The sequence below is a fragment of the Diospyros lotus genome, chromosome 3 (genome assembly GCF_014633365.1).
Source record: "Diospyros lotus cultivar Yz01 chromosome 3, ASM1463336v1, whole genome shotgun sequence".
Taxonomy (NCBI): domain Eukaryota; kingdom Viridiplantae; phylum Streptophyta; class Magnoliopsida; order Ericales; family Ebenaceae; genus Diospyros; species Diospyros lotus.
Window position 1 is genome coordinate 35,550,328 of NC_068340.1, and position 13,305 is coordinate 35,563,632.

The 13,305-nt window shown below is 36.0% G+C and overlaps 2 protein-coding genes across 2 annotated transcripts in view; both read left to right on the top strand.

Annotated features, from left to right (window-relative positions):
• LOC127796659 (clathrin heavy chain 2) overlaps positions 1-5,664 on the top strand; it is a 17,510-nt gene extending 11,846 nt beyond the window's left edge. The window contains exons 24-30 of the mRNA XM_052328915.1: positions 1-690; positions 942-1,427; positions 1,536-1,706; positions 1,789-1,974; positions 4,283-4,405; positions 4,886-4,996; positions 5,123-5,664. The exon at positions 1-690 is cut by the window's left edge and continues 313 nt beyond it. Of these exons, the coding sequence (XP_052184875.1) occupies positions 1-690; positions 942-1,427; positions 1,536-1,706; positions 1,789-1,974; positions 4,283-4,405; positions 4,886-4,996; positions 5,123-5,284 (1,929 nt within the window). The 3' untranslated portion in view covers positions 5,285-5,664. The remainder of the gene's footprint in view (positions 691-941; positions 1,428-1,535; positions 1,707-1,788; positions 1,975-4,282; positions 4,406-4,885; positions 4,997-5,122) is intronic.
• A 3,175-nt stretch (positions 5,665-8,839) lies between these two features.
• Positions 8,840-10,702, top strand: LOC127797502 (transcription factor bHLH51). Its single transcript, XM_052330468.1, has 2 exons — positions 8,840-9,544; positions 10,098-10,702. The coding sequence occupies exons 1-2, from the start codon at positions 9,275-9,277 to the stop codon at positions 10,566-10,568; spliced, it is 741 nt and encodes a 246-aa protein (XP_052186428.1). The 5' UTR covers positions 8,840-9,274; the 3' UTR covers positions 10,569-10,702.
• The last annotated feature ends 2,603 nt before the right edge of the window (positions 10,703-13,305 follow it).

Here is a 13,305-nt window from a genome sequence, read left to right on the forward strand (position 1 = left end):
TTTGATGGACCTGCCGTTGGGGAAGTGGCTGTGGAAGCCCAACTGTATGAGGAAGCTTTTGCAATTTTCAAAAAATTTAACTTGAATGTCCAGGCTGTAAATGTTTTACTGGACAATATCAGAAGCATCGACAGGGCGGTTGAATTTGCATTCCGTGTTGAAGAAGATGCTGTTTGGAGTCAAGTGGCCAAAGCTCAACTCAGGGAAGGGTTAGTGAGTGAGGCAATTGAGTCATTTATTCGTGCAGATGATGCTACTCAATTCTTAGATGTTATTCATGCTGCTGAGGAGGCAGAAGTTTATCATGATTTGGTGAGCTACCTTCTGATGGTTAGACAGAAGGCAAAGGAGCCAAAGGTGGATAGTGAACTCATTTATGCATATGCTAAGATTGATAGGCTTGGGGAGATTGAGGAATTCGTACTCATGCCAAATGTTGCTAACCTTCCAAATGTTGGTGACCGCTTATATGATGAAGCGCTATATGAAGCTGCAAAGATAATATTTGCTTTTATTTCTAACTGGGGCAAGTTGGCTATCACACTTGTGAAGCTTAAGCAGTTCCAAGGCGCTGTTGATGCAGCACGGAAAGCAAATAGCTCGAAGACATGGAAGGAAGTTTGCTTTGCATGTGTTGATGCTGAAGAGTTCCGCTTAGCTCAAATATGTGGCCTCAATATTATCATACAGGCAAGAGGTTTTTCTTATTTTTCTTCACTTGCAATTGTGGAAGAAGATTGTATCAATAGAATTTAACTAGGTCCTTGCATTAAGTTCTTATGCTTAAATAGGTGCCATCAGATTATTAGACATGGTGCATCCAAGGGAAGTTCCATGTTGTACTGGGTTCTATGCCTAACCCAGTTGCTATTTCATTTAGCCTGTTGGTCAGGTACATTACTCAAATGTATTAATTTATTAGTCTATTGTCAAATTTGTAGGTGGATGACTTGGAGGAAGTGAGTGAATATTATCAGAACAGGGGATGCTTCAATGAGCTAATATCCCTCATGGAGAGTGGCCTGGGATTGGAACGTGCTCATATGGGTATCTTCACTGAGTTGGGGGTACTCTATGCTAGATACCGTTACGAGAAGCTTATGGAGCATATCAAATTGTTTTCAACTAGACTCAACATTCCTAAGCTAATTCGTGCTTGTGATGAACAACAACACTGGAAGGAGCTCACATATTTATATATCCAATATGATGAGTTTGATAATGCAGCCACAACCATCATGAACCATTCTCCAGAAGCTTGGGATCACATGCAGTTCAAAGATGTTGTAGTCAAAGTTGCTAATGTGGAGCTGTATTACAAAGCTGTGTACTTCTACTTGCAAGAGCATCCCGATTTGATAAATGATCTTCTTAACGTGCTTGCACTTCGCTTGGACCATACACGCGTGGTTGACATAATGAGAAAGGTTTATTACTGCCCTGGTTTATGCTATTGCTTGTGCTATATGGCTTGAACCATTGCTTTGTAGGCATCTAATTCCTCTCAATAATCTACATTTCGTTTTGTGTTTCAGGCTGGTCACCTGCTTCTTGTGAAGCCATACATGATTGCAGTTCAGAGTAACAACGTCACTGCAGTGAATGAAGCTTTGAATGAAATTTATGTTGAGGAGGAAGACTATGAAAGATTGCGAGAATCCATTGACATGCATGATAGCTTTGATCAGATTGGACTTGCACAGAAGGTAAGTGTTGCATTCTGTAATTTAAGCTGCTTGCATGTTTGTGGATTCTGAATGCATGAACATATTGCATTTCCTTGAGCAGATTGAGAAGCATGAGCTTTTGGAGATGAGGCGTGTTGCTGCTTATATCTATAAAAAAGCAGGTAGATGGAAGCAGTCTATTGCATTGTCAAAGAAAGACAATCTTTACAAAGATGCCATGGAAACTGCTTCACAGTCTGGGGACCGTGAACTGGCTGAGGAGTTGCTTGTTTACTTCATTGAACAGGTTTGATCTTAAATTGCTGTGAATGCTTTTCTTCAGAGTCTTATTGTCTTTGTCATTGATGCATCAAATGGTTGTGTGCATTTTCTAATAATTGAACACGCACACAGAGGTTGTAGACTTTCATTACTACAATTTTCAATGGTAAGGTAGATAAGTATAGAAATATAAACCATAGTATCTGTTTAATTAAATATTGGCTAAAATGAATAGTTAAATGCCAAGTACTTGAGTGTTCTGTAATATTAATTAGATAGGATACTGATGAAGTAATGCAAATTTCAAGGATTTGAATTATTAGATCAATATTAGTTTATTGTATTCTAAAAGTATGCTATGTTCATTTGAAGAGTTATTTTCACATTAATTTCAAGGGAACTTGTGAACCCTTATGCCATGAGTCCATGACAACTTTTTTGGAGTCTTTATTCAAGTTAATACATATTTTATGCGATGTTGATGTTGAATATTTCTTGTTGATTTTAAGTCAATTGTTGTACAGTTAAGTACTCCGTTCATCACCCATTAATTTGATATTGGTCAAATGGTAGGTACAAATAATAATATGATATTTAAAACATGTAGACTGCAAAGAATGATAAGTTCTATTATGGGATTATTTTTTCAAATTTTAGCGAGTTTAGTGCATGTCAAGTCCGTTGGCTGTTTTTCTGGGTAAACTTGGGAAGGGGTGGGGAGCATGCACCATTTCTTTCTATGAATACCCAAAAAAATTATGAGACTTGAGGAAAATTTTCTCAAACTTTTGGGATTGGTGGTTGCATGGCTTATTGGCTTTACAATGGTGAGCATGCATTTTTATTTATCCTACTGCTTTTGTTAAATTGGGAATTTGTTTATTCAACTTGAGAACTTTATTAAGGTGTACCTGACGACCAGGGTTATCTGTTTCAATTTTGTATGTCATAATAAGCAACTATAGTTGAGAACTTTTACAAGATGGGCCTGATGACCAGTGTTATAAGTTCTATTTTCTACTTCTTTGATTTGGTGATTTATTGTGGATGAGATTTCTTTTTGAAAATCTGTTGGATAACGGAACTAACATAATATTTTATTTTGTTTCTTTTTTTTTTTTTTTAAACTTTTGTGAAACTAGTGTTATCCTAGCATGCACAGACATTTCATATTTGGTGTTGGCATGTAATGGATTTGAATTACTCGTCAGACATGCCAAGATTTGGTCTGTACTACTGTTTAATTATACCATTTCTTTTTTTGAGAATGTCTAAAATACAGTGTCTATGGGTTGGACTTGCAATTGGCAAGTTTGTCCGTAAGTTGGACACACTTGCGGACATGATGGGTTTTAATAGACCTTTCAGAATATTATTCAAGTAGAGCTTTTGTTAAAAACAAAAAGGCAAAGCTGAGTCTAATTACTTATCCCACAAAAGTATCTTGTTCTTGGTAACACTTTTGCCAAGTAATAAAAAAATAGTTAGCCTAATTAAACCTCTTATAAAAACAATTACCTTTTATTTTTGTATGTTGAATGATATTTATTTTATCATTATGATGGATTTAGCAGTAATTTTATGTTGGATTAGTGGCATTTAATTTTTTTTTATATTATAAATTGAATGGCATCTTCATTTATTAGTGATAGGTCTAGATTTATTTATTTTTTTATTTCTGGGTGCTATATTCGAGCAGTATCCATATCCGTGATTTTTTAAATAAAATTGCTGTATCTTGTATCCATATCAATGGTTACCTTTTAGCACTTGTATCTATGACTGGATGTTCACTTGAAAGTTCATAATAAAGTGTACTGAAAATTGAAATAGAAGACATGCTTCTCTGGACCTATTTTGTAGTCTTTCATCCAGTTGGACCAAGTTATTTTGTTCGTGCTTTACTATTAGCATGAGAAGATACGCGTTTGGTGGAGCCTATTTTGAATCCATTACATTTTTCCTTCCAGAAGTATGAGAAAAAGTAGTTAGTTTATGCGTGTGTAATGTGACAAGCCATTACATTCTCTCCTTCCTTCTGTAATGCTGCATTTGATGCTAGAATTTGTGGAAGGATATGAAAAAGAAAGGGGAGGGAATGCTTCTGTGTACATGTGAAAGTGCACGTAAATAAGTTCATCATTTCCTATCCATTTCATTTCTGTCAAAAAAATCCTTCTTCCAAACATAGCCATAGGAAAATAGTCAATCCAAGAATAGTAATTAGTTAATTCATGTGACTAGCAAAAGTGGTTAATTCATGTTTGTGATAAGAGTTAGGTAACCTTTATTGGGTTGAATTAAAGTTATAAATTTTAATGTGCTTTTTGCAGGGAAAGAAGGAATGCTTCGCATCATGCCTGTTTGTTTGTTACGATTTAATTCGTGCGGATGTGGCTCTTGAACTTGCCTGGATGAACAATATGATTGACTTCGCCTTCCCATATCTGTTGCAGGTGATATTTGTTGTTTCTTTCTTTGTCAACATTCAAACTAAATTTAAGCTTGGACTTCTGAAAAATAGAATGAGCTGAAGCTTGTCTTGTCAAATTTCCAAGATTTCTCAGGCTCTTGGGCTTATTAGACTTCTGAAAACTAAGATGACCTCAAGCTTGTCCCATCAAATTTCCAAACTAATGCTCATATTTGCTTCTACGGATACTACTTCCAATGAACTTAAATAAATTGAAACACTGACGGATTTGTTTCTCTTACCTATGGTTCCTAATTTGGTTTTACCTAACATGGGTGGGATTTTTGCCTTGTCTTGTTAATCTACCTTCAGTGACTACTCGGTTCTTGAGTTTGGATTTTACAACCCCAAAAGCAGAGTTCTGCAACTGCATCACATGATATATTGGAGCTCACATAGCTTTGTTGGCATCATTTTCATTATGTTATAAGGTTGTCTGCTTATTTTTTATCTGCTTTTGCAGTTTATCCGTGAGTACACAGGCAAGGTTGATGAACTAATTAAGGACAAATTAGAGGCTCTCAGTGAAGTAAAGGCTAAAGAGAAGGAAGAGAAGGAAGTTATCGCACAGCAGGTTCTTTTCTGCAAGAATTTTAAATTTAGTTTCATGCAGTGCTGCTTGATCTTTATGATCGTTCTTCATTTATTTGTTGTTGCTAAATCTAGCAAAAGCTAACTGAGGGCGTGTTCTCTGATGCAGAATATGTACGCACAGTTGCTTCCTCTTGCTTTACCCGCACCCCCCATGCCTGGTATGGCGGGTGGAAGTATGGGTGGAGGTTTTGTGCCTCCACCCCCGATGGGTGGAATGGGGATGCCCCCAATGCCACCGTTTGGCATGCCGCCAATGGGCTCCTACTGATGATGTTGGTTGAGTTTGCTAATGCAAATTACCTGCGGATGATTGTGGCTTTGTGTGGGGCGGGGAAACTAGCAGTTCGAGCTTTTGATTTCCTGTTGTTTTGCACCTTCAATCTTTGCCCCCATCTTGTTGTTTTTGAAAGTGTCATAGCATTGAAGATCTAGCTGGAAATAATGTCAGATTTTTTGTTTTCCTGAATTAGTAGTGTGGATACATCCTTGGTGAAATTCTCTGTAGCAAGAGGCTTTTTGTCTTTTTGTCTTCTTGTTTTTATCATGCTGATAGGCCGCAGCAAGCTGAGGATTATGGGTGTTGTACCAGAAAGAATATCTAAACTCGATACATACATTTTATTAGTACAGATTCTTCTAGGGTTGATACGCTTTTCTGTCCCTGCCTTGACAAGATTTGCTTAAGCAGCCTCTGCTTTGGTTCTGAAATCCCTAAATCCCACCCGCCCAACTTAATCTTAGGTACTTTTTATTGCAATCCCTTTAATCCAACCATGTCAGCCGATGATGAATTCATCGCATGGGATGCGTATTTCATCGGGATATCTTAGAACTAACTAGATGAAACTGGAGATCATGGTAGTTTTTATGTTTGCTAGAGGCAAGAGAGTTATTTATATATTTAATTTTCTGCTGCCAATGAGAATTAAAAATCCTATTCTGTGAATTTGCGAGTTTATTCAAAATTTGAAGCCATGTGCTGTTGTTCTTTTTATTTATTTATTTTTTTTTTATAGAAGTGAATTCCACAATAAAACTTTGGGAGACTCCTAAACATTTACAAGAATTAAGAGTATGGGGAGTGTGTGTATGTGTGTTTCGTATATTTTTTGTGAAATAAACTGCTAATGCACTACTATGTGTCTGATTTATGGGCAAACAAGGTTTATGTGAAACCTCCTAAAAGGGGAAAACCGAGAGAGATCGTGCTGGTGGTTTTCAGTTTAGGCTTCTGGATTTTGGCTTGCAAAAGTAATTTTTTTTAATATAGTTTCAGATTTTGTGAAAAACCCCCAAATTATATGCAAGCCAAGCCTCTCGTATGCTGATGACCGAGTCTGAAAATTATGGTCCAAACATGTGAGAAGATAATTTTATCCTTACAACAACATCCAATTTAGCCACCAAATTTCAAGAACCTTACATCAGCTACCATAAATGAGTTTACCATTTATCTTACGGGTCGTTGGTGGGTCGTAGAAGCAGGTGTTCAATTCATCTTTCTTACATCTTCTATTTGTGAAATGAATGCCCTGAATTGAGTATAAAACAGCTGGGGATAAGATCGAAGTGTAGTGTGAGGGCACATTTTCATCGTGAGAGGATTTTGTGCAAGTTGGAAGAGCGAGCAGAGCGGAGAAAGCAGCGGAGAGGAGGAGGGCCACGCATTGCTTGGATTGGTACACAGCCTACAAATTGGCATTGCCATCAATCAATCACTCTCTCTCTCTCTCTCTCTCTCAATTTTATTGATGCATGGCCAGTCTTGTGGTTTGAAATGGGGCCCTGCCGGGGGAGATCCCCATTGAAGCTTGCTTTGTCCATCACAAAATCTCAATCAATCAATGAGGCCCTCCCTCCCTCGGAACAATACAAAACAGTATATTTTGTACGTTTTTGATCTATATAAAATTTATTTACCGATAAAAAAAAACAAACAAAACAGTGCCATTTTCTTGATGGATGAATGAATTAGGGTGTGGAGTCGGGAAACATTGGGATTGTTGGGTACACTAAGAGATGATGTTTCCTTGACTTTTTCTGCGACTTTTTTTTTAATCTCCATTCATCATCATCATCACATATATATATATATATATAAATTGGTTTCTACTTTAATTTTTACTCCTTTTGTTCCATTTTTTCCTCCCTTCCTCTCTTTAACAACAATTCACAATCACACAAATATGATTGTTATTATTCATTTTCTTTTGAAATTAAGTGCAATGATACAAATCTCAACCCCACAAATGAAAGTCTTGGAGGAACCATCGTAATGATAGTTAAATGGCAAGAGACTAATGTATTAAAAAAAAGTATTGAATTTAAGTTCTTTTAAAAAAATAGTCTTTTCCTAACTTTATAACTTGATTACTAAATTAAAGGAGATGAGACCAATGACCCATTCTGTAGAGTCTAATATGATCAAATTTATATTTATATTTTTGTATTTTTATGTTTTTTTTATATGTTCATATGGACTTTTAGTTATTTTAATTATACCATTAAATCTGTATTTTTTAGTCAATTTAACTCTTATACTTGACTTTTTTTTTTCTACTACAATCCTAACTTTTCGTTATTTTGATTACAACTATGAATTTGCATTTTCAAGTCAATTTAACACCTACTATATTTTATGTATAAAAAATAAAAAGCAAAGCAAGATGAGTTAGTATTTTGGCTCTATCTCTCTTTGTTTGTTTTAGCTTATTCCTTTTTTTTTTTTTCCATTTATTCTTTAGACTATCAAAGTGGTAGCTCTTTGGATTTGGTCATTATTGACAATAATGGAGAACAATCGAATAAATTGACTCATTACTTGCCGTTGTAGGGTTACTGCACACTTGGAGGTGTTCTATATTGAGGCGAATCCCAAGAAGAGATTCTACGATTGTAGAAATAATGAGATAATTTTAGTTTGTATTGTTATTTTCATGTTCTATTACGATTTTAACTGGCATAAATTTGTATACCCTATTAATATGTTTGTAATCTTACAAAAAATACAAAAAATGCAGATAAATTGTATTTGCAATTTTTTTCAATGGGTTGATGATCCCTTAGTTGATCATATCTGAAGGATCATAATATGTCTAGTGAAAAAAGTATGAGTATGAGAAAGAGAGAAGACAATTACTAGCAATGATTTCAACTTGACAAATTAACCAAAGTTTCTACTCGAAGTGTCGACTCATCTCACTTTATCAATTTTTTCACATGTCAAAATACATATGTTAATTAGTTATCTTGAAAATATAGATACATGGATGTAATTAATATTTTTAAGTTGTCATACGAAAAAAATTAATATATATGAATTAAATTGACTTGAAAATATAAGTGTAGGGATATAATTGAAATAACGAAAAATTTAAATAGTTATATAAAAAAAAATATGAAATTCCTAAGATAAAAATATAAATTTGACCAATTTAATATAAAGTCATAAAAAAAAAATAAAAATACTAAGATAAAAATATAAATTTAACCAATTTAATATAATATGTTTAGGTGATTCAGGATTTAAGAATAATGGAACTAATGATCAATCTCACTATGTTAAACTTAACGAGTGAGATAAAGATTAGTCACATTGTGTTATTTTATTTATTTATTTAGTTTTACTTGAAAAGAGTCTTGGTCCTCCTGGAAGAAGTAGAAAAGAGAGGCCATTGGATGCTTTGAAAAGTGAAAAGGGGAGTGAAATTTCTTCGGCCAACAAAGAAAAGCAGATCATTGTGGGGTCAATCCTATCTGATGACAACCCATTTAACAAGACTCAATCTTTAGGTAGATAGCAAGGATTTTGCTGCTTGGCTTGTTGTTCTCCATCCATCCGTCCATCCTCCTAAAGCTTACGTACCACAGTTCTCACCTTAATGCTCTTCACATCAACGCCTGGCCTGATGTTGGCTGTTGCTCTGTCAATATACAGATCTCTAATTGCTTCTAATGCGTCCATGCTTTGCTTGGATCCATTTTCATCTCCAAGTGTTTGTAGCTAGCGTCAATTCATTCACTTGGGCGAACTGTTTGCTCTCTTTAATGATCCATGTTGTCATGTTGAAGCGACTGCCGGATAATGCCAAAAATGATTTTCATTTGACCGATTGAGGGGATGGATCGGATGGAAAACCAATCCACCTCAAGATTTGAAGATCACCATTCACACACATTCATTATTAGTGCAGGAGTACAGTAGCACCCCACGCTATAAATTAGAAGAGAAAGAAAGAGAGATTAAGATTCAATTTGAATGAATGTTGTGTTGGAGATGGCGGCGAACCATGATGAGTTTTGCTCCGGCGGCCGGGCTCCATCTCAATTAGCTGCTGCAAATAACAAAGAGAGGTGCAGCGGCAGCCCCTTCGTGGTTGATCCAGGGCACCCTGCAGCTTCTAATTGGGTTAAAGAAGACACAGCCGCTAGTGGTTCCAAGAGCCACAGTCAAGCTGAGAAGCGCAGAAGGGACAGGATCAATGCCCAGCTTTCAACTCTCAGGAAACTAATCCCCAAGTCTGATAAGGTCCTCTCTCTCTCTCTCTCTCTCTCCAGTTCATTTTCAGCCTTTAATATATGGTATATGTGTGCGTGTATCGTGTTGGTATACGGCAAAGATCTTCTGGAACCAGTTTTCTCAGAGTTTTACAAGTTTGAGAATGCTAATCTACAGTGAGTCACTAGTATATCTGTCAAAGGAAAACTGTTAAGACATGTAGCTCAAATTTAAGCATAATGATAGGAATCTAAAATTTAATTTGATTGCTATAAATTTAATGTGAATAGAGGATATTGGTAGGCACAGAAAATTTAATCTATTTAGGGTTGTCGCTTGCTATAAATAAATAAACTTCTCCCTAAACGCATGAGATGATGCAATGCAATCATATTATGAGGTTGTGTATTCCGAATATGTAGTAATACAAGTGACCAGCTATTTAGAATTGCCAAGACTGAAACGGGGGTTTTCAATATTGTCCAAAAGCAACATACTAACCAGTAGAAATCTGGGTAATTAGTTTTGATGAAAGGACAACAGAAATTGAAAACATGTAAGTGTTGGCAATGAATGCGCGCAGATGGACAAGGCAGCTTTGCTTGGGCGCGTGGTGGAACAGGTTAGAGATCTCAAGAGAAAGGCATCGGAAGTGAGCAAAGGGGTCACAGTTCCAACAGACGTAGACGAAGTGGCCATAGACTGGTACTTGGACCAAGATGGTGGCAACCCCCAAAACGTACTGATCAGGGCTTCTGTTTGCTGCGACGACCGGCCGGAGCTTTTTGGAGAGCTCAACCGGGCGCTCGATGGCCTGCAGCTGACGACTGTCAGGGCTGACGTGGCCTGTCTGGGGGGCAGGATCAAGAGCATATTGGTGCTATGCACAAACTCAAAGCAGCAGGGAAGTGGTGAAGAATTATTAGAGGGTGTTTGCATAAACAATGTTGTGCACTCACTTAAAGGGGCGTTGAGCACAATTGCTTCATCTTCCTCCTCACCCTCTAACTACTGCATTAAGAGCAAGAGGCAGAGGTTCTTCTTGCCACCATGATATGCTTTTCTTCACTATTTTTTTATTTATTTTTTTCTATTTTATTGGGAGATAAAAAATATTGTTCCTCCTCTGACAACACTAAACTGGGATTGGGTTTGTAATATATATATATATATATATTTATATCTATGTGAAGGAAACCAAAGCCTTTTAGTTTTCCTTTCTGCTTCTCTCTGTCTCCCCCTTGTTCCTATCCTCCCATGCTCTTCCAGGAAAGTGAGCGAGGAGTATATGTTAATGGAAAATACCCCCTTTTTGCTTTTGAGTGTCCAAATGATTATTAAATAATAAATGACAAATATACTCTCACAATAGATATATACAAAAGTAGATATATATAAATATTGAGATTAGTTTTGTCTATATATAACATTAGAAACTTTTTATTTCATAGAATACGTGCCTGTTGCTTAATTTATTGAAGAACTCTTTTGCCTCGTAAATAACATGTTTCTAACACATAAGACTTCAAACTCGTGAGAAACATTTTGTATAAAACTTTTATCTTTGTTTTATAATTATAAATAAAAAAACATTTTTAGTTTATTATATGCATGTAGAGAACATCCATCTAGTATGTTGGGACAATTTCTCCATACGCCATAACAAATGTCAAGTATTCGTTGTGTACAGTGTACTTTTTACAATTTAGAAAGCAATATAGCATAGAGGAATCCAAAATCACAAGCTTGGACATATAGTGGACTGGCACGGTAGTTAGGCTATTTTATACTGTAACACCTCGATTTGTCGCGAGAGACACAAAAAAACAAGAAAATAGCTAATGATAGAATTTGGGAAATTCTAAAGCCCTCTGTGGGTATTGGTGTTGTTCAAAAGTATTTTGTGTAATATAATTATACAAAACACTCTTAGATTCTCTGATTAAACGAGGGCTTTAAAGCTTATAGTAAACAAAATTGGGAATTTGTTATGAGATGAGGGACTTTTGTATAAATACTTTGGTATCAAACCCTCAAAAGAATTTAATGGATACATAGGCAGTTTAAAATTTGCTTTAGGGTCCAAAAAAAATTGTTTGGAATTAAAGTTGCAAGGGCAGAGGAAAGAAAAAGGCATAAGGCACAAACATGCCTATCTAAGTTGGGTTTATAGCCATTTTTGCCCTTGAACTTGAATTGGGATTTTTCATGCCTTGAATTGGGATTTATCATACCTGTTAAGTTCCAATTTTGAACCTATTACACGCATGAAATTCTAAATTTGAATTGATCATGCACCTCGTTGTCTAGTTAACACTGCAAGTGAATTACATATACAATTGAGATGTATGAAGACAACACCATCGTATTCTTTTTTTTTATTCCCAACGTTGACAAGGGAGGTGGAGTTGGGTTGTTGCCCTCTGCCAAGGCTGTTGATTCAAGCTTGATGCTTGACATGGTCGACAATTCGAATCGTTGACGGCCACGTTTGTCGCGACTAGTGGATGTTCAATCAGAGTCATTGGTGAACGAAGGCGCGGAGTGGCAATGTGAGGTTCGATCAGTGGTTGGCTGTGGTCGATGCTTTGTGGGTTTGCCCTGGGTCGTGGCTCGCCGTCGTGAGTGTGCCATGGTCATGGCGGTGACCTTATGACTTTCCCATAGATCACCTTTGCCATCGTAGGTAGTGGGTTTCTTCTTTATCACATCTTCTCTAACTACAATTTTTTTCAAATAAAATCAACAGTCGTGGGCATTGAGGATGTGTTCGCCTCTGTCGCGATTGCGTCGTTGGTGGCCATAACTTGATGTGTTTGCCATGGCCACAATCTTTTATTTTCTCAATTGGTCGGTACTTTGGGTTCGCTATAGTAGTGATCGCTGATGCCATTGACGATGCCCTTTGGTCACTACCAAGGTCGAGAAGTGACCAGAGGCTAGAGGCTTCAAGTGGCCGACGATGATGGGTGAGGAAGGAGAAAAGGCCGATGATGATGGAAAAGAGAAAGAATGTGGCATCGACGACCTCTGTTTCATTCCTTTTCCATTGCCACCAATTTTTATTTCATTCTCCTCCCTTGTCGGTGACTCATTGACAGAGCACGTGTATTTCACGTGCACACATTTGGGATTTCAAGTGTGTGATAGGATCAAAATTAAAATTTGAGAGACATGATAGGTCTCCATTCAAGTTTAGGGGTACAAATAGCTACAAGTCCCAACTTGAAAGACATATTTGTGCCTTGTGCCAAGGAAAAATAAATGCCCAAGTGCAGTTTTTGAAATTAGTTAGGGGCTTCAGTGAATTAAAGTGATTAACAATAAGTATGAATGCCATGACAGATAGTGGGTGTGGCATATATAGATGAAAATGCTGTCAAAATGTGTAAAGAATGAGATTTTCCATACAAAAACCAGGAAAACTTGTTTAGTTTATGAATGAATTCTACTTTTGAAATTTATTATTTTCCAAAATTGCAAGTCAACTCTTTGGATATAATTTTATTTTAATTTTTACTTTATTATTAATTCTTAGTTAATTTTAAAATTTAATATATATATATATCCATACATCTCAAAATATAAAAAAAAAACATATATATTTTTTTTCTTTTTTCTCATAATTAACAGCTGATCTTTTTTACTTTAATAAAATTATTAAATCATAGATGTTTTGGAAAATAAGATAAATTAAAACTTGAAACCTTGATTGATTCTGAATTTCTAAACATAATTTTAATTAGATTTTATGTTTTAAATTATGAATACAAAATAAATAAATTTTATAT